This window comes from Hemiscyllium ocellatum, chromosome 2, assembly GCF_020745735.1.
Source record: "Hemiscyllium ocellatum isolate sHemOce1 chromosome 2, sHemOce1.pat.X.cur, whole genome shotgun sequence".
Lineage (NCBI taxonomy): Eukaryota > Metazoa > Chordata > Chondrichthyes > Orectolobiformes > Hemiscylliidae > Hemiscyllium > Hemiscyllium ocellatum.
The window spans coordinates 56723831-56748914 of NC_083402.1; the positions used below are offsets into that span (position 1 = coordinate 56723831).

Genomic DNA, 25084 nt, shown 5'->3' on the forward strand with positions numbered 1-25084 from the left:
GTCCTAAGAATCGAAGCACCTCTTTCTTCGAGGTTGGTCATGGAAGTTCCTCAAAAGCCTTTGTTTTTGCATTCCGTGGGGTCAACCTTCCCTGACCGATGGTATATCCCAAGAATGTCACCTCTGCTTTCACAAATTCTGTTTTATTTAAGTTTATCACCAGTTTTGCTTCTCATTGTCATTGAAAGAGCTCTGCCAACTGTACTATGTGATCTTTCCAGGACTTACTAAAGATCATTACATCTTCCAAGTAGATGGCACAGTTTGTTAACCCAGCCACAACACTGTTCATGCATCTTTCGAATGTGGCGGGCGCATTCTTCATTCCAAAGGGCATCACTTTAAACTGATATAGCCCAATTGGAGTTACAAATGCAGAAATTTCTTTTGCCATATCTGATGAAGGTACCTGCCAGTAACCACGTACTAAGTCCAACTTGCTGATGTAACTGGCTTGCCCGACTTTCTCAATACAGTCCTCCAATCTTGGAATTGGATAAGAGTCCAGTTTTCTAATGGCATTGACATTTCGATAATCCATGCAGAATCATTGAGTCCTGTCAGGTTTGGGAACTAAGATGATCGGCGAACTCCACTTGCTCGGGCTTAGTTCGATGATGTTCTCGTCAAAGATGACCTCCATCTCCATCTGAACCTCTCTGGCTTTGGAAGGGTTAAGCCGATAGAGGTGTTGTTTTATCGAAGCAGTATTCTCTACATCCACCTTCATGTACAACAGCATTAGTCTTCCCCATCTGATTCTTACATATATCCTTATACTGCAGTAACAAATCTTTCAACTGCATTCCATGCTCCTGAGACAGATAGCTTACTAATCTATCCCACTTCTCAAGGACTTATTCATTTTTTAAACTATTTTGAGGCACCTCACAATCAACATCATCTAGATTTGATTCCTCACTCTGCGGGGCAGTAACTAACACCTGTTTCTCCAGTTCTTTCTCTATACTATAATACGGTTCAACATGTTCACATGACATACCTTTTTCATCTATCTGGCATATTTATAGATGGTTCAACTTTTTCTCAATTTCATATGGACGACTAAACCTGGCTTTGAAGGAATCGCCTATCACTGGTAACAGCACTAACACATCACCTCCTTGGGAAAACATCCGAGACTCAGAGCTTTTATCTGCTACCTGCTTCATTCTACACCGTGTCCTCTTCAAGTGCTGTTTAGCTAACTCACCTACTCGATTTAGTCTTCTTGCCCAAATATTAACTCAAAGGGAGTGAACTGAGTAGATTCATTTGGGGCATGTCTAATGGCAAACAATACGAATGGGATGCCTTTATCCCAATCATTCAGGTAATCCTGATAATATGTTCTCAACATGGTCTTCAGGATCTGATGCCACCTTTCTAAATCTCCCTGAGATTCAGGATGATATGCACTAGATTGAAAGTGCTGTATACCTAAGGTATCCATAACCTCCTCAAACAGCCTAGCAGTAAAATTTGACACTAAAATTTGAATCTTTCTGGGTAGCCCATATCGTGTGAAGAAAGCTACTAACACCTCTCTTACCTTTTGTGCCTTGATATTCCATAATAGAATTGCCTCCAGAAATCTGGTAGACACATCCTTTATGATTAACAAGTACAGTCATAGAAATGTACAGCATGGAAACAGACTCTTCGGTCCAACCCATCCATGCCGACCAGATATCCCAACCCAATCTAGTCCCAGCTGCCAGCACCTGGCCCATATCCCTCCAAACCCTTCCTATTCATATACCCATCCAAATGCCTCTTAAATGTTGCAATTGTACCAGCCTCCACCACTTCCTCTGGCAGCTCATTTCCATACACGTACCACCCTCTGCGTGAAAAAGTTGCCCCTTAGGTCTCTTTAATATCTTTTCCCTCTCACCCTAAACCTATCCCCTCTAGTTCTGGACTCCCCGACCCCAGGGATAAGAGTTTGTCTATTTATCCTATCCATACCCCTCATAATTTTGTAAGCCTCTATGAGGTCACCCCTCAGCCTCCGACGGTCCAGGGAAAACAGCCCCAGCCTGTTCAGCCTCTCCCTGTAGTTCAGATCCTCCAACCCTGGCAACATCCTTGTAAATCTTTTCTGAACCCTTTCAAGTTTCACAACATCTTTCCAATAGGGATTTCGGGAGGGGACCTACTCAATCAATTATAACCCATGTGAAAGGTTCTTCAAATGTGGGAATTGGCAGCAAAGGTGCTGGTTTTCTTATTGCATGTGGCTTACCTACCATGTGGCATGTCTGACATCAACGGCAAAGGTTAACCATATCCTTGTGCATTCCAGGCTAATAAAAATGTTTTTGTACCTTAGCTTGAGTCTTTCATGCCCATAGGTGACCTCCTATTGATAGTTCATGTGCTACCCATAACACTTCCTGTCTGTATGCTACCGGCAACATAATCTAGCGCACTTCAGCTCATTTCTCCTCTGCAATAACCTGTCGTGATCTCCACTTCTGCCTTAGGAGTCTATCTTTCAGAGTATAACCTTCTGGAATATTTTCTGCCTCCTTTTCGGAGTACACAGCCACATATATGTCTTTTAAAAAAATCTCTACAGTGTAGAAAGAGGCCCTTTGGCCCAACGAGCCCACACCGACCCTCCGAAGAGTATCCCACCCACACCCATTCCCCTACATTTAGCCCTCACTAATGCACCTAACCTACACATGCCAGAACACTATGGGACAATTTAGCACGTCCAATTCACCTAAACTGCACATCTTTGGATTGTGGGAGGAAACCGGAGCACCCAGACGACACCCACGCAGGCACAGGGAGAATGTGCAAACTCCACACAGACAGTCGCCCAAGGCTGGAATCGAAGTCAGGTTCCTGGCGCTGTGAGGCAGCAGTGCTAACCACAGAGCCACTGTGCTGCCCCAACCTTGTATTGTTTTGTCTTGTTGTTACAAGTCCCTTCGCCTTTCAGGATTAAACACTTCTGTCTGACCCCCTGCCTGTTCAAGCATTTCCTGCACCATTACGTCAAAAGGGTATCCGTTAACTGAACTTCCATTCCTTCACCTTTCACTTTACTTTTCGCTTAGTGCTAGTGGGATCTAGTTACCACACAGTCTGGGAAAATACCAGAATGCATCTGTTTTAACTCCTCACTTCCTTGGTCTTCCTTGGGCTTTTCCACAACAGGGGTGTCACTCCCACCTTGGATCCTACCAAATCATTCCCAAGAACAAACTGAATTCCTGGAACTGACACTTTGTCAATCACTCCCACTGTAACTTCCCCAGTCGTAAGTTGGCACTCCAACCTGATCTTGCATAGGGAACGCTAAATTTCTGTCCATCTATCCCACAAGTTACCACACTCTCAGTAACAGAGCAGAAAAAGTGCATATTTGCTCATCTCTCACTATCAGCGACTGGTTAGATCCTGTATCTTTCAAGATTATAACTTTTTGTCCTTCTCCTCCTGTTTTTTCTGAGTAAACCTTACCCACAGAGGTGAATTCTTTGTGACAATCAGGTGCTAACTCCATACCTAACCCCTACCTCAGCTGTGCACTCTTCTGCAGTTCCTCGGCTCTTCTTGGGGCCTCCTTTACTAACTTCACTAATGCCACTAGCTTAGCTTACTTAACCACATCTTTTCCCACAGTGCATTTCTTTAACAACCAGCACTGTGACTTTACATGTCCCACTGTACCACAGTGGAAACACCTGAGGCCTTTTACCTCCTTTCCAGTCTCTTGGACTTCTTTTTTATCCTGTGGTAAATTCTTACCAGTGCTCTCTATTCTTGGTTTAGAAGTGTACAATCTCCCCTTCTCCCAACTTCTGTGCCTCACAGGATAAAATTCTGGCCAGAAGCTTGTCTTGTACACCAGCATGTACTCATCTGCTAATTCTGCTGCCCTTCTGACTTCCTGAACTTTCTGTTCCTCCACGTGAATTCTTACAATCTCTGGAAGTGAGTTTTTGAACTCCTCCAGCAGAATAATCTCTCGTAGAGCCTCAAAACTCTTATCTATTTTGAAAGTGTGCACCCATCTATCAAAATGACTATGTTTAATTCTTTCAAACCCAACATAAATCTGACCTGGTTCCTTCTTTGTGTTTCTGAACCACTCTATGCTTCTAGTATCAATTTACAAGCAATTAAAATAGCCTGTTAATAATCTCTTCATAATCTCTTGACCCCTCATCTGACAGTGCGGCAAATACCTTACTAGCTCTGCCTACCAGTTTAGTCTGAACTAGCATTGCCCATAAATCCTCAGACCATTCCATCTGCCTAGCCAATTTTTCAACTGAAATAAGTAAGGCTTCAACATCTTTCTCATCACGTTTTGACATATTTGTAGATATCACGCCTTCTGTTAATCTTCATCCTGTTAACTTGACTTTGCTGACTAAGTTGCAACTTCTCAAGTTCAAATTCTCTCTCATATTGCTCAGCTAAGAACCTTCTCTCTCTTTCTTTTTGCTCTCTCTCACCGCTCTTTCTTTGTCTCTCATCTTTCTCTTTGCCTCTCCCTTTCTTTTCTCTCTGTTTGCTCAGCTAAGAAACTTGTCTCTCTTTCGCTCTTTCCTCTCTCTCTCTCTATTTATCTTCTGACTCCATTTTCCTCAATTGTAATTTAAGTTTTTCTACCTCTATTGCATTTGTCTGTTTCTCTGACACACCTAAGTGTTTGAGTAATCCCTTTACAATTTTAGCTTTATTTCTGTCCTTGGTTAAACCCAAATCTAACTTCTTTGCAAATTCTAAAAGTATGGCATTTTTCTTTCTTTCTAAATTTGTTTGGCAAATTTGGAAATCACCTTCAAATCCCAGAACCTCTTTAGCAATTTTAAGAGCCATTTTTCTCACTTTTAATTTAATCAACCACTAGTCACCGAAAGTAAACAAATTGCCTCACCTATGTTTTATTTAAAGATTAGGACACTAACCCACAAGTGTTTAAATCTGCTGGAAGTTTTTTTTACTCCATATCTATTCAAATCTGTCTAAACCAGTTCAAATCTCAGATGTGTCCCAAACTGTTTTGATACAGGGTAACCCCCCCCCCCACCAACTCCCACAATTTTACCAGCAACACAGAAAAGATTTACCTCGTGGTGGAATGCGTGTGTGGGCCACAATCAATGGGAAAATTGCAACAACTGACTAAAATAAAACAAAGCCCTGATGATATTTCACCTGATGTCTTCAATCTGGTGAACTTTATTCATATCTAGACTCCAATCCTGCAGATTTAGGAGGAAAGAAATTTCCCCACCCCCTCCATCCTGATGTCAGAATAGCAAGAATTGTTCCTTCACATAGGATGATTATTCATACTGTTGAAATGATTGAAGTGATTTCCCTCTTGTCGACAGGAAAACGTGAAACACATTCTCTGGAATCACCAACTTCCTCTGACTGAGGAAATCCTTCTAGAAGCAGTGTAATTTTAGAATGTTCAGAGGAACCTCTGACACGGTCTTTGTTGCCATACAATTTCAAGTGAAAAAAACATCAGACACTTTTCATTACATTCATCAACCTGACCAAAGCAGTTGACTGTAAATTGAAAGGTGCCAAGGTTTGTGATGCAAACATTTGCATGTCCACGGATCTTCATCACAATCCTGCAGTTGCTTCATTAAAATATGAGTACAACTGCCTTGAAAGAGGCATGTGACCACAGACAATCTTAAAATCCAAATCATGATCAAGCAAGGCTATGTGATAGGCCATACTATTTATATTTGACTTTAGAGTGTTATTCACCTTGTCACAGATCAACTAGCCATTATTGTCAGTATTAAATGCTACATAAATGGGAATCTCTTTCACATCAGTCACTTCTGTCCCAAATATGAACTGACCTTTACAGACGCAGGTGATCTATAGCATGTCGATAACTGCAGTGGTCATTGCCTAAATGTGATGAAAGTTTGTGATTCATTATTTCAGATTTTTGAATTTTGAACTCATAGCTTTACAGGTTTTCCTATGTGTTTGAAGAAGGTTAGTCACTAACTTGTAGGTATTGTAGCAGCTATGATAATTTAACTTAAAACACAGCAGTGGAGAGAGAAACTTTCTGGAGAGTAACGAAGTTTTGTTAACATTGACAGATGAAACTGTTAAGGAAGAGGTATCTCAATGTCAGGAGTTTAGTTTAAAAATTCCAGACTAGAAGTGGTTGGTTAATTCATGACAGCATTATACAAAGTTGTGAAGATCTAAGCTCAGTTATATAAATTAGGGAAGTTGAATTGAAACCACAGCAAATTCAAACCCTGTGTGGGACAGAGAAGAGAATTCTCTCTGATATTTCTGTACTATATTTTAACGTTACTAGGATGAATTGGATTGTATTTTTACTGAGTGTTTTGAAATATTTAAACTGGTGTTATATATAAAAACCTTGGCTTGATTGTAAATCATCTTATCTTTGGTTTGTATTGTAAATATTTGTTTTGTTGTTAAAATCAAAACTATGACATTTGAACTTGTGTTTCGGTGAAAGGTCACCTTGTAAAAACTAAATATAACAAAAAGTCATCTATCAAGCCAGATTTCAATAGGAGACTTGTCATGTTTAGTAGTAACATCAGCTGGGATCCTAACACATTTGCATTATGTTTCCAAGCCACTCTCAATTTCTTCCAAACAGGAAACTCAGCCTGTTCATGAATATTGTCAAAATGAAACTCATACCTCAATCCACACCTGTAACCAAATATACCATGCCCCATGTATGATAAATATGTTGACCACTTTCTATACTTTGGCAGCCACCTCACTAAGAAGAGGAGATCCAATGTGGATTAGCTGTGATAGATCAACATTCTACAAACTACAGCAGCAAGTGTTTGACAACAAAACCTCTGTTAGTCAACAATGATACTGTGAAGTTCTCTTTGTAACATCACAGTATTATCATTAATGACTGGAAGGAGCTTTCTTTCAATCATTCAAAATGACAACAATTTTTCCATCAAGTTGCATCAAATATTGAATTACAATGTCTTGATGAGACACATAGCGAAGAGAAAGAAAGAAAATGAAGTAATGCCTTTATTCCAGATCCCACAACTTTGTGGGACATCCAACCCCATGCACTCAAAAGACCTGTTTGGTCACATGAAGACCCATGGCAGAAACACCCCATTCTGAGTGGACATTATGTTCAAATTGAGGGACAGCTGATGACATCATGTGATTTATTTTAGCTATAGTGGGTGCTAGATTGCGTTTTCTTTTAAATTATTCATGGAATTGCAGCATCCTTAAGAATTGAACACTCTCACAGAATGTGTCATTGGTTACAGACCATTTTATTGAGTGTCAGATTAGCAAATGAATTGCACTTGGCACAAATAATATAGTTATGGTCATTACAAACTTCACAATGTTCTCCAGGAATATCAATCAACAAAGATACTCTTGCAATAACCCAATCCCTTGTGGTTTACATGGTGGTTCACATCCACAGATGGCCTGACTTACCACTATTGACTTCAGAGTAATTGCTGCCAGAGAGGAAGTCAGCTTCAGAGGTACTGTTTAAAATACTTTGGAGACATTAGGTTTGATTTCAATTTGGGATCGGGAAACTGGCCCCCAGCATTTTTATGTCCCCACCACACCCCATGTCTGTATCACTGATATGACCTGTTTTGAAATGAGTTGCTATTGATTACCACAGAGATGAGTTCAGCTCACAAATGGAGCTGCTGGGAACTGCATAGAGGCAGGATCATCTCTAGATTGCAATCTTCAATGGCACATTGCAATCTTCAATGGCACATTGCAATCATACAGTCTCCGAGTCCTTGCAGATGGTGTAGGCAAGAAATCACTGACTTAATAGTGCAATGGTGCAAGCAAGTGACCAGATAGACAATTGGAAGGTACTTGATTGAATCTGTTTGAATCACCCTATTTCATTAACCACATTGAACAATGGTTTACCACATTGCTTCCGACAGCCAAATACATGTACACGAGTCTCTAATGTAAAAATGTTCCTTTAACCCTTACTGGCTCTTTGTGAAACTCTTTCAGGAATGCGAATAGTGCTCTGAATTGGAGATGGCATGGATACCATGAATCCCATCCTCATTTTGAAAAGAGTAATGTGTTCTGGAAGACTGATAGACCATTTAGATACATTAATTTTTAAGTGCATGTGCACTCGATCTTGCTTCTGTGAAAATTTGAAAATCCAACCCATTTAAATTAGGGTTGAGAAATATCTCAGCCTACCCTTATCAAAATGACATAGCAAACTGACCCCTAAATAGAATAACATCCAGCAGAAAGATGAATAGTGTCCTACACATTCCAAACCTTGTGTTAAAATGCAGTGCTGGTTATTGTGTACTCCCAGAGGAAACTATGTTGGCTGGCGCAGTGGCTCTTTCTTTTATCTGAGATGGGCTTAGTTTGGAGCCTTTAGAAATGGTGGCCAGGACTCAATTCTGGGAATCCCACACCACTCCTATTCCAGCAAATTTTGCCAGCATGAGATAAGGTTGTACTAGCACAGCTGCATGCCTTGGTCAGCACTATTTCAAGGCTGGAGAGCTTAAATTTTCAATTTTTATGAAGAATATTTGTAAGACGGAACACTTGCTGTACCTTAGAAAAAAAATCATAACTACCTGTTTCTCCACATTCAATAGACTTAATCGCCTCCACTTTAACTGTTTTACTTAGACAGCCAGGGGTCATTAAGTGCTTGGCTAAGTTTCAAAAGTTACAGAACTACATGTTTTATTTTGGCAGACTGTAGACAGTTTCATTCGTACTTAGTGAGAATTCTATTTTAGTCATTCATTCATGGCTGTTGCCAAAATGTTTTGTGAACCCTGTTTACCCAGTTGGAGGTGCTAGTGGGCGGTGTTCTTGAACTGCTGCAAGCCCTCAGTTTTAGGGACAGTAGTTTTAGGAAGAGAATTCCAAGATTTTAACCCAGCAAGAATGAAGAAATGGTGATATAGCTCTGTGGCAAGATGATGTGTGGCTTGAGGTGGGGGCCTGGGGGTTGGGGGTGGAGCGATGTTATTCACAGGCTGTGGCATTCGCAAGGATCTGCTCCCTTGTCCTTAGAGTTAATAGGATTGTAGAGTTAATGCAATGCACCTTATAGATGGCGTATACTACTACCATGAAATGGAAGTTGAACATGGTGGATACAGTCAAAAGGGATGCTTTGACCTGGATGATATCAAGCTTCTTTAATGTTGTTGGAGCTGCATTCATCCAGGCAAGTATAAAACAACTTCCTGACTTGAGCCTTATAGATGGTTGACAGACTTTAGGAAATCAGGAGGTGAGTTAGTTGCTGCATGATTTCTAATCTCTGTCCAGCTCTTGTGGCTCTTGTTGTCAAAAGCTCTAGGATCTTTTTTAAGAGGAGATGGATTTACAGAGTTGGGAAGCTTCCGAATTTGAACTTTCCACCTCCTTCACAAAATCTGGCTGAATGTTTACCCGAAGCATCCAGTCTCTTTCCCCCACGCTGTCAGCAGGGTCTAGCTCATGGTTATTTGCAGAAATACCAGTTAAATGCTGTTGCCCTGCAGTGCCTTTATTGCAACCAGTAGTATTTATTTTCCACATTCATCGATGTACTGTACTTCCAAAAATATTTCCAGCTGGGACCTCACTTTTGTTTAGAAAAATTTATAAACAATAGAAAAACTTATTATCACTGAACTTGTTATTTACTTTACTAGCCATAATATTTGAGTTTTGCAGTCTGTACTCAGCAAACAACCTCATACTTCAGTCTGATGGTTTTCAACGAGAAATCAAGGCATAGCAGCAAGCCAAGAAAATTTGATACCATGGAAGTTACTGTATACATTTGACAATGTCATAATGCAGTGAGTCCTCCAAGGTGTTTCTTTTTTAAGGCATTAGGTAATTAATGACAGAAGAAAATTTGTCCTTGTGAAGATCACTTAGGATCAAAGAGTTATATAGAATAGAAGAAAGGAATTGCACTCAAATCAGCTCTTGAAAGCTTTTTAAAAATTCATTTCTGGGAATGAATTAAATAGGCCAGTATTTATTGCCTATCCCTAGCTGACCAAATGCTGCCAGACCCACTGAGTTTTGCCAGCAATTTCTGTTTTTTTTAGTGAATCAGATGGTTTCTTTTTGACAAACAACAATGGTTTCATGGTCATCATCAAACTTTTAATTTCAGATTTTTATTGAATTCAAATTCTGCCATCTGCCCTGATGGGGTTCAGACTCAAGTCACCAGAATATTATCTGGATCACTGGATTAATAGTCTCATGATATCACCACCATCACCTCCTCCTTGTCCACTTAGGCTTGTTTCTGTCACTTTTCTTTGCACATTTTAAAGATGTTGTTTGTTTAAATATTTTTCCTTACTGTAAAGCCATAATGGATTCTGCATCCATCACTGTTTCTGGCATGTTCTAAAATTCCTCAGTGGAAAAATGAAATCAGCTAACCTCTCTCTTCATCTTTCTTGGTAAACTACTAATAACCCACCGTTTTGAAAATCATACATTATCTGGAATTTCTTGACAGGATCCTCCATTAACTACCCAGGGCTGAATCTTACCTTTGTTTGACAGTTCACTGTCAGTTCATAAATGCAAATTTCATTGAGATTTATGGAGATTTCTTTCTGCAAGGCATTTTCTTGCCACACTTTACCAAATACGCCACATTAACCCCCTATTATGCCCCATTGGTGCCCCTCCTGTCTGATTCTAATCCCATTCTACCACTTGCCATATCAGAAACAGTTAGTCACTACCAGGATATCCCAGAATTGACCAGCATCCCTTGCACCTGCACCATCTTTTAAAGCTCATAGTGCACCCAGACTAGCACCAGCCAGTAGCTGGCATTATTCCTCATATTTGCCATGGACATGGCAGGCAGGGAAAAATGTTGGTGCCGCACTGTGTGTGCAAGGTCCTGGATTGACTGATACAGAGAAAGGATGTCATTTTCCCTCAATAACGCAGAAGAGGCCACAAAACCAGATCATGCCAGTCTGGTCCAAGGTTGCCACCCAAGGTAGTGTAGTCTTAGCTGTCTGAAAGAATGCACAGAATGTAGGAAGAAGGTCAATGACTCTCTCACTCTGCTAGGGTATGTGCCACCACCTTCTATCCCACACCTCACACTTACTCCATCTCTGCTCCTGCACCCACCCCTGACCAAGACTCATGCTCTACTGCTGTTATGAACACTTGCAACATCTTCCCTAAGTATAAGATCATAAGACACATGAGCAGAAGTAGACCATTCAGCCACTGGAACTTGCTTCATCATTCAGTGGGATCCTGGCTAATCTGAATCGTCAGCAACAAAAATAGAAATTGCTGGAGAAACACAGCAGGTTTGACAGGATCTGTGGAGAGAAAGCAGAGTTAATATGACTGAAATATTCTGGTCTCCAGCATCATGATTTTCTGATAATCCTCACCTTCACTTTCCTTTCTTTTCCCCATAGCAGAATAAAAATCTGCCTTGAAAAATTTAATGACCCAGCCTCTATACCCTTCTGTCGGTGGTTAAAAAAAAACTCCACAAATTCACTATCCTCTGAAAGAGGAAATTCTTCCTACCTTCTGTCTAAAAGTGTGAGATTTTGAGATTGTGCTTTCTGATCCTAGATTCTCCCACAAGGGGAATCAACCTTTCTGCATTTACCTTCTCAAAACCCTTAAGAATCTTATATGATTCGGGACTTATCTGTTCACCATGTTTCACTTGCTTTCAACACAGGCCCCCCCTCACCTCCCACAGTACAACCAACACCATGAACCCTACAAACTCCCTGAGCCGTCCATTCAGTAGCTCAGGGCAACTTCCCACCTGCAGCTAAATTAATAGTCACCCAGTTTTAACTCCCTTAATCTCTACCTCTGTCTCATTCCTGGATAGAAAGAGCCCAGAATAGGGAGGAGAAAGAGTCAGGACAGGTGATGGCCTGCCCTATATTTGGCTTCTATGCCATATGATAAGTAGATCCTAACTGAACTGACAGTGTGCAAGCCCTTGGACTGAGGCTGCCCTTGACATACTGCACCAGGAACACCCAATGGAAAGCTTCCTCCCTTGACTGAGAACTGCTGACAGCCCCAATGGTCATCCTTGCTTTGGGAATGACAGTGCAGCAGCACTGTGAGCCTCGATTCTCTGACTCCAGGACGAGGTGCAAAAAGGCAAGGAATGCAGCAAGCATCCAGGTAGGCTCAGAGTGAGTGAACACTGAGGTAACAAGAGAGATGCAGTCTAGTCCAGCCCATGAGCTTTTTGCATGTCCCTCATCACAAAGTATCCTTGATATAATCATAGTTGACTTTGTGACCCAAGGTAAAGCATTGAAATACAGAAGTATCCTATAAAGTGGTTCAGAGATGTGCCATGAGGATTTCTTGAAGCTGCACATGCCAGTGTCCATGGATATGGCTTACATGTGGCTAGTGTCTATAAGGTTTGCCCTGAGATGCTGGTGCCTGATGTCGAATGTGGAGGTCCTTTGGAGCAAGCAGCAAGTTAAATTAATTGGGTACCTGCTCCAACATCCATGTTGACAATCCTGGTACTTAGACTGCTCACAGTGGATGATTTGGTAGAAGGCTGCATAATATTGAGGCAAAACCTACAATTAAGAAGGCTGTTAACAAGCAATAATTCCCCTTCAGGAGGGAGTATCTCTTTGAAACTTACAGAATACTGAGAAGTCTGGATAAAGTGAATGTGGAGAATATGTTTCCATGGGTAGGAGAGACTAGGACCTGGACAGAGTTAAGGAATGACCCTTTAAAACTGAGATGGGGAGGAACTTCTTCAGCAGTAGGGCTGGATCTGTGGAAGTCATTGCCACAGAAGGCTGTGTAGGTCAAATCATTGAGTGCGTTTAAAACAGAGATAGCTAGGTTCTTGATTGGTCAGGGGAGAAGGCAGGAGAATGGGATTGAGAAATATGTCAGCCATAATCAAACGGCAGAGCAGACTTGATGGCTGAATGACCTAATGCCCCTGTATTGTATGGTCTTAATATGAAACCTATCAATGCCTAACAAGAATCTCATCTCAATTAGGTTAACACAATTGTTCCTGAAATGAAGATATGCCTTATTGGAGTTCTTGTGCACTCCTGCCACATTTCTTCCTTAGAATCCATTGTTTGGACTCCTTTAAGTTTCTGCCCCGAGGTTTTCTTGTAACTAAAGCCTGTCCTGCCTATTTTTCTCTTGGGAAATCATCTCAATGCCCTTTTGTCTCCGTTCAAAATGTGTTGTAATGTACTAACTGGCAACATAATGATTTGAAAGTTTTACTGTTTAAGCTCGAATATGTCTCTATTTATAAAACTTATGCTCCTACTTTTGAAGTTTATTTCTGTCCCTTAAATGTGGGCCAAAACATTCGAAGAAAATATATTGAATGTCATTAGTACAATAGCATATCGTCAGTTTAAAGCAGAAACAAAATCATCAGGTTGCCTTTGCCTTGCATAATTTGATTGATTGGAAACAGTGGTTTAGTGGTGGTGGATAATAGGAAAGAAACAATATAATCAGGAGTCATTAAGTGGCTCTGAACTGGATTTTCCTGTCCCAGGGTGGAAGGACTGGGAAGTGGGGGCGGCCAGGAACATACTTTAGGGCTATGTCTGTTTTGCAGTCTGGTACTTAGCCCAATCAGGGGCATTACTCAGCATCAGGCAGGGACACTGATCCAGTAGCAGATCAGCATGTAGGAAGCCCCCCCATTAGAGGCCATGTATAGGGCCCAATAAGATTTTGTTGTGGAAAAGCCCTGCAGTGTTGGTGGCCTGGGAATTTAATAGGCTAACACCCCAAGGAAAGGTCACAGGCATCAAAGGATGTGGCCCCAATGGTGCAAACAGAGGGGTTTTCCCTCAGGCTCTCCACCACCCCAAATTTTATAATTTGTTTTTCTGCATCAGTGGATGGCCCATGATGAGGCATTTTTTCCTCAGCTCAAAAGCATTCTCCCCTCTGATTGGGGTATTATTAAGGCAACAAGATTCAGTGGTATATCATTAGAATACTACTTTGAGGAATATCCACCTGCTGCTCCTACTCCTGCAAGTGTAAGTATCAGAACCCTCCCCCCCCCCCCCCGGTCCCATTGTTGGAATTATAAAACCAGGAGTAAAATTCAGGCTTTTAAATCTTGATTTTATATTACATTGGTTTAAAACAAGGTAGGTGATGGCCTAGTTGTACAATCACTAGACTGTTAATCCAGAAACTTGGCTAATATTCTGGGCACCAAGATTTGAATCCCACCATGGCAGATGGTGGAATTTGAATCAAATAAAAAATATCTGGAATCAAGAATCTACTGACACCAGGAATCCATTGTCGATTGTTGAGGGGAAAAAACTCATCTGGTTCACTAATATCCTTCAGGACAGTAAATCTGCTATCCTTACTTGGTCTGGCCTACATGTGATACCAGACTCACAGCAATATGGTTGACTCTTGACTGCCCTCTGAAATGTTCAAGCAAGCGGCTCAGTTGTAAGAGTTACAATGTGGTCTTAACAAACAAACAAAACTGGATGAAATGGAAAAGGCAATGGCGGATGCAGCCCTGACAACTCTGCCAAGTCCTCCTTACCAACATCTGGGGGCTAGTGCCAAAATTGGGAGAGCTATCCCCAGACCAGTCAAGCAACAGTCTGCCATATTGTAGTCATGGTATCATACCTTACAATGTGCCAGACACTGCCATGATGATCCTTGGATATGTCCTGTCCCAGTAACAGAACAGACTCATAGATTCATAGAGATGTACAGCATGGAAACAGACCCTTCAGTCCAACTCATCCATGCCGACCAGATATCCCAACCCAATCTAGTCCCACCTGCCAGCACCCGGCCCATTTTGCTCCAAACCCTTCCTTTTCATATACCCATCCAAATGCCTCTTAAATGTTGCAATTATACCAGCCTCCACCACTTCCTCTGGCAGCGCATTCCATACACGTACCACCCTCTACATGAATAAGTTGCCCCTTAGGTCCGTTTTATATCTTTCCTCTCTCACCCTAAATCTGTGCCATCTAGTTCTGGACGCCCTGACCCCAGGGAAAAGACTTTGTCTATTTATCCTATCCATACCCCTCATAATTTTGTAAACCTCTATAAGGTCACCCCTCAGCCTCCGACGCTCCAGGGAAAACAGCCCCAGCCAGTTCAGCCTCTCCCTATAGCTCAAATCCTCCAACCCTACAGCATCCTTGTAAAACATTTCTGAACCCTTTCAAGTTTCACAACATCTTTTCGATAGGAAGGAGCCCAAAATTGCATGCAATATTCCAACATTGGCCTAACCAATGTACTGTATAGCTGCAACATGACCTCCCAACTCCTGTACTCAATATTCTGACCAATAAAGGAAAGCATACCAAACGCCTTCTTCACTATCCTATCTACCTGCGACTCCACTTTCAAGGAGCTATGAACCTGCACTCCAAGGTCTCTTTGTTCAGCAACACTCTCTAGGACCTTACCATTAAGTGTATAAGTCCTGCTAAGATTTGCTTTCCCAAAATGCAGCACCTCACATTTATCTGAATTAAACTCGATCAACCACTTCTCAGCACATTGGCCCATCTGGTCAAGATCCTGTTCTAATCTGAGGTAACCTTCTTCGCTGTCCACTACATCTCCAATTTTGGTGTTATCTGCAAACTTTCTAACTATACCTGTTATGCTCGCATTCAAATTATTTATATCAATGACAAAAAGTAGAGGATCCAGCACCGATCCTTGTGGCACTCCACTGGTCACAGGCCTCCAGTCTGAAAAACAACCATCCACCACCACCCTCTGTCTTCTACCTTTAAGCCAGTTCTGTATCCAAATGGCTAGTTCTCCCTGTATTCCGTGAGATCTAACCTTGCTTACCAGTCTCCCATGGGGAATCTTGTCAAACCTCTTACTGAAGTCCATATAGATCACATCTACCGCTCTGCCCTCATCAATCTTCCTTGTTACTTCTTCAAAAAAACTCAATCAAGTTTGTGAGGCATGATTTCCCATGCACAAAGCTATGTTTACTATCCCAAATCAGTCCTTGCCTTTCCAAATACATGTACATCCTGTCCCTCAGGACTTCCTCCAACAACTTGCCTGCCACTGACGTCAGGCTCACTGGTCTTAAACAGTGGCAACATGTTAACCAACCTCCAGTCTTTTGGCACCTCACCTGTGACTATTGATGATACAAATATCTCAGCAAGAGGCCCAGCAATCACTTCTCTAGCTTCCCACAGAGTTCTCGGGTACACCTGATTACATCCTGGGGATTTTTCCACCTTTTATGAGTTTCAAAACATTCAGCACTTTCTCCTCTGAAATATGGATATTTTTCAATGTGTCACAATTTATTTCACTACATTCTATATCTTCCATATCCTTTTCCACTGTAAATACGGTTGCAAAATATTCATTTAGTACCTCCCCCATTTACTGTAGACTCAGTGGAGGTGGCAGCACAGTTGTATACAGTCAGGAGGGAGTTGTCCAGGGAGTCCTTGATATTGACTCCAGATCCCATGAAATCTCATGGCTCAGGTTAAACACTGAAACTCCTGCTGGTTACTATGTACCTGTCCTCCCTCACTTGATGAATCAATACCTCTTCATGTTGAAGAACATTTGGAGGAAGCACTTGGGTGGTGGGGCGTATTGGGGGAGGGGGGACGGTCAAGGGTGTACAATGTACTCTGGGTGGGGCTTTCAATATCCACTACCAAGAGTGCCTCAGCAGCAGTATCACTGATTGAGCCGGTCAGGTCTGAAAGGTTTTAGCAGCTAGATTGGGTCTGTGGCAGGTGGTGAGGGAACCAACAAGAGGGAACAACATACTTGACTTCATCCTTAATCTCTGGCTTCAAATGCATCTGGCCATGACCATATTGACAGGCATGACAACCATACAGTCCTTGTGGAGAGTCACATGTAGGCCAGACCAGGTAAGGACAGCAGTTTTGTTCCCTAAATGACATTAGTGAACCAGATGGGGTTTCCACAACAATCAACAATGCTGTCACAGTCATCATTAGACTTTTTATTCCAGATTTATATTGATTTCAAATTTAACCATCTGCCATGGGTGGGACTTAAACCTGGGTCCCCATAACATTCGATGGGTCTCTGGATTAACAGTGTCGCAATAATATCATTAGACCATTGATTCCCCTCTTTCAAATGGAAGAGAGTAATCTTGACTATTCACTGCAACAACAGTGAGGGTAGGGAGGCAGACAGATACACCTGGAAAACCAGACATCTTAGTCAAGACTGGGATTGTGTTTTTGTAGAAACTGGTGGGAGATGAAGCTGCTACGAGGTTCTTTTCCCTGTTTAGGAAAATCTTGGGCTTTTGTTTGCCGTTTCCCTGGGACCTATTGTCACTTTCCCGATGAAAAGGGAAAGGAGAGTAAAACAAGTGACCAACTAAGGGAATTTTGAAGAGCAAAAATCCTCCATACTTCAATTACATATTTTCCAAATAATTATTGATATGACATTCTGAATTTTGCGTTGTGCCTGAAATATATGTGTTAGTCAAATTTAGTAGACCTTTTTTTGGTCTTCTGCCTTTGAAATAAAAGTCCATAGCAATTATCTATTCCAACCAAAATGGCCTTCAAATTGTGTTCTATTTTAGTCTTTCACAAGATTTTTGTGGAAAATCATGTGTAATAATCCTGGGTGATATTTTGACAAGAGCTTCTTGGACAGCTTAACAGTGACATTTAGCAGGTCATTTAGAGTCTGTTCAGTTTTTAACATACTTTCACCAGGCCTTGACAGCTATACTAAATTCTGGGACAAGTTTATCCTAGTAACAATGGCTTATCACTTGATTAGATGTTTTGCGTAGTAGTCATGGTATTTTAATGGCATTGCCATTGATCCACAATCACCCATCCTGGATTGAAGAGCAGAATTAAAGAAAAATCAAAATAGCTGGCATCTTCAATTTACATCCTAGTTGTGCTCGAAAACAGGACGTGGATTGCTTACAGTGTGGAAACAGGCCCTTCGGCCCAACAAGTCCACACCAACCCTCCGAAGAGCAACCCACCCAGACCCATTTCCCTACACCTAACACTACAGGCAATTCTTTTTTAGCACAGCCAATTCACCTAACCTGCACATCTTTGGACTGTGGGAGGAAACCACAACACCTGGTAGGAACCCAAGCAGACACAGGGAGAATGTACAAACTCCACACAGATAGTTGCCTGAGGTGGGAATTGAACCCAGGTCTCTGGTGCTATGAGGCAGCAGTGCTAACCACTGTGCCACCCATAAGCAATTGATGAAATCCCTCCGGCTCATGTCCTTTATACCAAAAGTATTTTTTTCACACACTGATTGAATGCTGAAATAAGCTAAGGAGACTTTGGCTTCTTTCTATAGACAATGAAGCCTTATTCCACCCACTGAGAAAGGAGTCAAATATCACGCGATAATTGTGTAATGTATCAACATTCTAATCTGTCTAATCAACTGCACAGTCATACATTTACGTTGTAATATTTGGATACGCAAAGAAAATATTTAAAGTACACTTGGAAAATTTCTTTCCTGGAAGCAGCCGAAGAGCAAGAGAGTCGACGTTTCAGGCATAACCCTTCTTCAGGTTATGCCTGAAGCACTGACTTTCTTGCTCATCGGATGCTGCCTGACCTATTGTGCTTTCTCCAGCACCATGCTTTTTAAACTCTGACTCTCCAGCATCTGTGGTCCTCACTTTCTCCTCATATCTTTCCCTGCAAACATGAATAAAATTAGATATGAACTTATCTGTATTTTGAACAAGTCGAATTCTATGAGCATATGGGGCCAATTTTCCTCAGCTGCTCATGCTCAGACAGGATAAGTGCAGTAGCTATGCACAAGGATAGAGATTGTGCTTTGGGCACAACTGGCAAAATGGGTGCAAATAACCAAACATGCTGTGTTTAGGATATTTTCCCCTGTTTGAAGAAACTGTCTTTCTCTCAAATTTCCACTGAAGCACATTGGCCTCTCACTGAAAACAAAAGCTGTTATGAACTAGTGCAAAAAGGCAGCAATTAAAATTCTAATTTACAAATAAAAAACAACGTAAGAACTAATCTTTCACAACTCATAGAGTGATATGGTGTGGTTAGATAATGCAGGTGAACTGGATTTATCATAAAAATATAAGTATTTTGAATGATCGAGCTAACCTACTGCAAGTGAATAACATAAGTTTCAAATGACTGGAAATTACTTTTTAAAAATAACTATTTCCTGGTTACGTTAGTGCATAGTGGTTAGTTCCTTTGTAAATTGACTTAACTGACATTTAGATTCTTTCAGAAGGTTCTCATTGGTATCCTTGCACCTGAAAGTTCCAAAGTTAAATTCTTAGCCCCCTCAAAGGCCTGAAAATGAACACAGTAAGCAGCAACTCACAATGGTGACTGATTCACCCTGGGAGCAGGGCCAACTTTGTGGGCAGTGTATGCTTCTAACACAGTACTTTTAAACAGTTGCAAGATGTTGCAGAAATTTGAGTTGTGTTGAATTTCATATGCATTTTAAAATTTAATTATGTAGTCTTTTGTGCAGATATGCCAATTTCAGGCAGCTAAAGTCAAGAAAAGATTGTCTTTGTGTTGAACCCCAGGAGATGGGAGCCATAGTAAATGAATATTTCATGTCAGTTTTTACTGTGGAGAAAGAAATGGAGGTGAGAGAACTCAGAGAAGCAAATATTGATGTTTTAAAAAACAGTTCTCATTACAAAGGAAGAAGCTGTCAAGGTCTTAGAGAATATAAAGGTGACTAAGTCTCCATGACTTAATCTCATGTCCCAGAATACTGGGAAGTAAGGGAGGAAATTGTGGGGCCCCTTGCAGAAATATTTACATCAACTATAGCCAAGGGTGAGGTTCCTGATAACTGGAGGGTGGCTAGTGGGTGTCTTTGTTTAAGAAGGGTTGTAAGGAGAAACCGGGGAACTACAGATTTGTGACTTTGCTTTTGGGAAAGTTGTTGGAGGTGATTCTAAAAGATAAGATTCAGACAGATAAAAGTTGATTAAGGATCGTCATCATAGTTTTGTGTGAGGAAAATACTGTCTCACAAACCTGATTGAATTTTTTTAAGGAAGTTATCAAAAGATTGATGAAGGCAGAGCAGTAGACATTATTTACTTGGACATTAGTAAAGCCCTTGACAAGGTTATGCTTGCTAGACTAATTAGTTCTGAGGAAGGGTCACGAGACCTGAAAAGTTAACTCTGATTTCCCTTCACAGATGCTGCCAGACCTGCTGAGCATTTTCAGCAATTTCTATTTTTGTTGTCATTGGATATATGGCAGGGACAGGTTGGACCGAAGGGTCTGTTTCGATGCTGTACATCTCTATGACTCTATATAATTGGCTTAACAGCAGGAGACAGAGTGTGATGGTGGAGTGTTGTTTTTTGGACTGGAGTCCTGTCACCAGCAGTGTTTCACAGGGATTGGGTTTGGGTCCTTTTATATTTGTCATTTACATAAATGATTTGGATGAGAATAAAGAAGGCATGGTTAGTCAGTTTGTGGATGACACCAAAATTGGTGGCAAAGTAGACAGTGAAGAATGTTTACTAAGATTACAAATGGATCTTGATCAAATGGATCAATGGGCTGAAAAATGTCAGATGGAATTCAATTTGGATAAACCTCAGGTTTTGCATTTTAGTATAACATACAGAGACAGGGTTTATACAATTAATGGTAAGGCCTTGGATAATGTTGTAGAACAGAGGGACCTAGGTCAGGTCCATAATACTTCCAAGTTTGCATGACATATAGACAGGATGATTAAAATGGCATTTGACAATCTAGTCTTCATTGCTCAATCCTTTGAGTATAAGAGCTGAGATGTCACACTGATGTTGTACAGGACATTGGTGAGACCTCTTCTGGAGTACGGGGTCCAGTTCTGGTTGCCTTGTCATAGGAAGGATATTACCAAGCTAGTGTGAGTTCAGAAGAGATTTACCAGGACGATGCAGGTGTGGAAGGTTTGAGTTATAAAGAAAGGCTGGATAGACTGGGACTTATTTCACTGGAGCATTAGATGGTTGAGAGGTGACCTTATAGAGGTTTATAAAACCATGAGTATTATAGATAGGGTTAATGATAAATGTCTTTTCCATAGGATGGGAGATTTCAAAACTAGGAGGCATATTTTTAAACTGGGAGGAGAAAGATTTAAAAAAGACATGAGGAGCACATTTTTTACATAGTGAGGGTTCACGTGTGGAATGAACTTCCTGACGAAGTAATGGGGCTACAGGCACAGTTGCAACATTTAAAAGACATTTGGATAAGTACATGAATCGGAGAGGTTAGGAGGGATGTGGGCAGGTAGGTGGGACTAGTTTAGTTTGGGATTATGTTTGGTATGGACTGATGGGACCGAAAGGTCTGTTTCCATGCTCTATGACTCTATAAATTGTCTGACCAAACAGCTAGCATATGAATAGAAGAAATGGGAGCAGGATAGATCATACAACCCCCAGAGTCTGAAGTCAATGACAGAACTGTGACAGTGCAGAAGGAGACCAGTCAGCCTATTGAAGTACCACTGCTCATCAAATGAGCATCATTGCCCATTGACAAAGTGCTGCTTTTTCCCAACACCCATGCGCATTGTTTCTACCCAAATATTCTCTTTAAGTCTTCAATTGAACCTGCATCCACCACAATTCCAGGCAGTACATTCTATACCCTTTACAACTTACTCTGTGAACAAGCTATTTTTCCCCTAACACATTCGCTCCTTCGGCACATCATTTAAAATCTGTGCCCTCTGGTTCTTGATCATTTTATGAGTGAGGTCAATCAAGCCTGCTAATGATTTTGAAAACCTCTAATAGATCTCCTTTTAGCCTTTTCTCCAAGGAGAACAATCCCAACTTCTTCAAGTCTATCCTCATAACTGCAGTTCCTTATCCCTGGACCAAATTGCTTCCCTCCAATGTGTTCACATAATGATACACAATACTCCAACTGAGGTCTAAAATATGTATTACAACAAGTTCAACATCACCTTCCTGTTTTTATTCCTTATGCCCTTATTAATAAACCCAAGGTTACTGTATGCAGTATTAATTACTCTCAGCCTGTACTGTCACCTTCATTGATCTGTGCAGTATACGCCCATGTCCCTTGGCTCCAGCACCCCATTTAAGAGTATATCCTTTATACTGTACTTCAATATGTTTCCTACTAAAATGCATTACCTTACATTTTTCTGCAATCAATCTTAACTGCCATCAATCCACCCAGACCTTTTGGAGCTCTATACTCTCCTCCTCACAACTTATAAATATTCCAAGTTTTGTGTCATCTGTAAACTTTTAATTTGAACCCTGTACAATCATGATCTAATTTTAAATCATTAACATGTATCAGGATCCCAACACTAAAACCTTGGAAACTCCACTACAAATCCTCCTTCTGAAAAATATCCCATGTTGCTAATGACCCTTTTATTCCATGGCCTATAACTTTCCTCACAAATCTCTTGTGTGAAACTTTAGCAAACACCTTCTGGAAGCCAACGCACACCACATCAACTGGGTTACTTCCATCAAACCTATCACCTCTCCAAAAAATATTCATCAAGTTCGTTAAACACAATTTCTCCTCAGAAATACAAGCTGAATCTTTCTAATCTAGCTACCTTTCTTGTGTGACTACTAATTATTTTCCAATTAATTGTCGTTTGAACCCTCCCCACCACTGAGGTTAAACTCACTGCTATGAGAAGTGGCATGGTTTACCTTCCTCTGATACTTCTGCACTACACAATGAAAGAACTGTCAGAATGGAAGGAATGCTGATTGGAACTTCTTCTCAGAAATGTAATGCTCCCTTCTTATGTTAAAAAGAAGCATTTAAAAAAAAAATCACTTGTAGGATGTAGGCATCGCTGGCTGGCCACCATTTACTACCCATTCCTAGTTGCCCTTGAGAAGCTAGTAGCAAGCTACCTTCTTGAATTACTGCAGTCTACCTGAGATGGAACCACAATGTTATGAGGGAGGAAATTCCACGATTTTGACTCAGTGACAGTGAGCGAATGGTGATATATTTCTGAGTCAGAATGGTGTGAGGCTTGGAGGAGAACTTGGAAGTGATAGTGTTCCAATGTATCTGCTGCCCTTGATCTTCTAAATGGTAGTGGTCGAGAGTTCAGAAAGTGCTTTTGAGAGAATTTCTGCAATGTATCTTGTACACAGTACACATTGCTATGACTGAACGCTTGGAATGGAGGGTGCAGGTGCTTGTGGATGTAATGCCAATCAAGGAGGCTACTTTGTCCTGTATGATGTCAGGTTTCTTGAGTGTTTTTGGAGCTGACTCATCCAGGCAAGTGGGGAACATTCCAACACACTCCTGACTTGTGCCTTGTAGATGGTGGACAAGCTTTGGAAGTTTGGAGGTGAGTAACTCATCGCAGTATCCCTAGTCTCTGACTTGCTTTTGTAACCACTGTATTTCCATGATGAGTCAAGTTCAGTTTCTTCAAAGGCAACCCCAAGAATATCAATAGTGGGGGATTCAATGATGGTAATGTCATTGAAAATTAAAGGGCAGTGGTTAGACTGTTAGTAGAGATGGTCATTGTGTGGTGCAAATGTTACTTAAAACATTTGGGTCAATATATAAGTTAGTTACTTTCTCTAAAATTTAGAAGGCCGTATCAAAACTCAAATAATATTATTTGGAGTCACACCATGGTGAATGCTATATAACTAAATTCAGTTTATCTTGCCATTGGAGTTTTACCATGACAACCTTCTAGTTAATGCAGAGACTTTAAATTCAAAGAGTACACTATCACTTGCATCATCATCACTGCAATTATCTGCATATTTTCACTTAAATTTTCATAAGACAAAGCCTTGTGTGTTGTCTTGGTTCAAAGTCGAACAACAGCAATAATCTTTTATCTGACTTTACAGTCCGAGCAAGAATAAATTGAGTTGCATATATTTTCATTGCAATGCCTAATTATACATGCATGACTCAGATTCTCAAAAATGTAACAATTTCTGGAATATTGTTGTTTCAGGAAGAGCATGGATTCCCCGAGGATCCTGTCCAACAGTTGCCCCTCAACAAATGTCAACAAAAACAAACCAGTTAGTTATTCACTTCTGTGCTGTTTGCAGGTTATTGCTGGATGAAAAATAAATGATTTATTTAATATTTCATTCAAAGAAGTACTCCTTACATATACTAATAGCCATTTTATGCAATTTTCACTGTTGGAGACACGGGACAGTCCTTGTGTATTGAATAGTAAAGACTCTGCTATTTCCAATATACAAATTCCCTAATATTTAATAATTTTATTGTTTCTCTTGACATTACATATAGTATGTACAACTACATTGTGAGCTTTGTGTAAAGTACTTTGACTTGGAAATTCATGATGTTTCAACATTTTTAACAGAAGAAGGGCCGCCTTGCTCATGCCCACTGTGTACATCAGATAAAGGGAGCTGTGTTCCTTTCTATGAGGGAATTGAACTGTCTAAAGAAATTGGAGCAGCCTACTTGGAACTTCACAGTCTCAATGACTTTTATGTGGGGAAATACTTTGGAGGAGTGGTGAGCAAAATTGTCATTTTCTTTCTAAAATATGAAGTTTTAAATTGCAGTTTATTTTCTTCATATTCTATTGTTTGGTATAATTATTAGTGAAATAATTATCTTAGAGTTTTGTCAATGTGTTTAGTTGCATTGGATTTGTTACTGACACAGCCTGCGGAGCTGAATTGCTTGCTTGGTATTTTTACTATTGACTCCTCAAAGTATGCATCATTTGGAGGGGTGTTGGTCTCTCAGTTGAGACACCTGTACCAAAATGAGTGTATTTAGGCTGCCTGTAAAATATTTTGTCATCTTTTGTAAGATTCCTGTTTTAGAAGTAAGAAAAAAAACAGTTTGACTTGCCTTAAATCTTTGGCATCAAGACAACAGTCATTCGTGCAAACCACCCTTTA

General features: G+C 40.7%; 1 protein-coding gene across 1 annotated transcript in view; it reads left to right on the plus strand.

Annotated features, from left to right (window-relative positions):
- rhobtb3 (Rho related BTB domain containing 3) overlaps positions 1-25084 on the plus strand; it is a 135712-nt gene that overhangs the window by 54513 nt on the left and 56115 nt on the right. The window contains exon 4 of the mRNA XM_060841371.1: positions 24535-24689. Coding sequence (XP_060697354.1) covers positions 24535-24689 — 155 coding nt within the window. The remainder of the gene's footprint in view (positions 1-24534; positions 24690-25084) is intronic.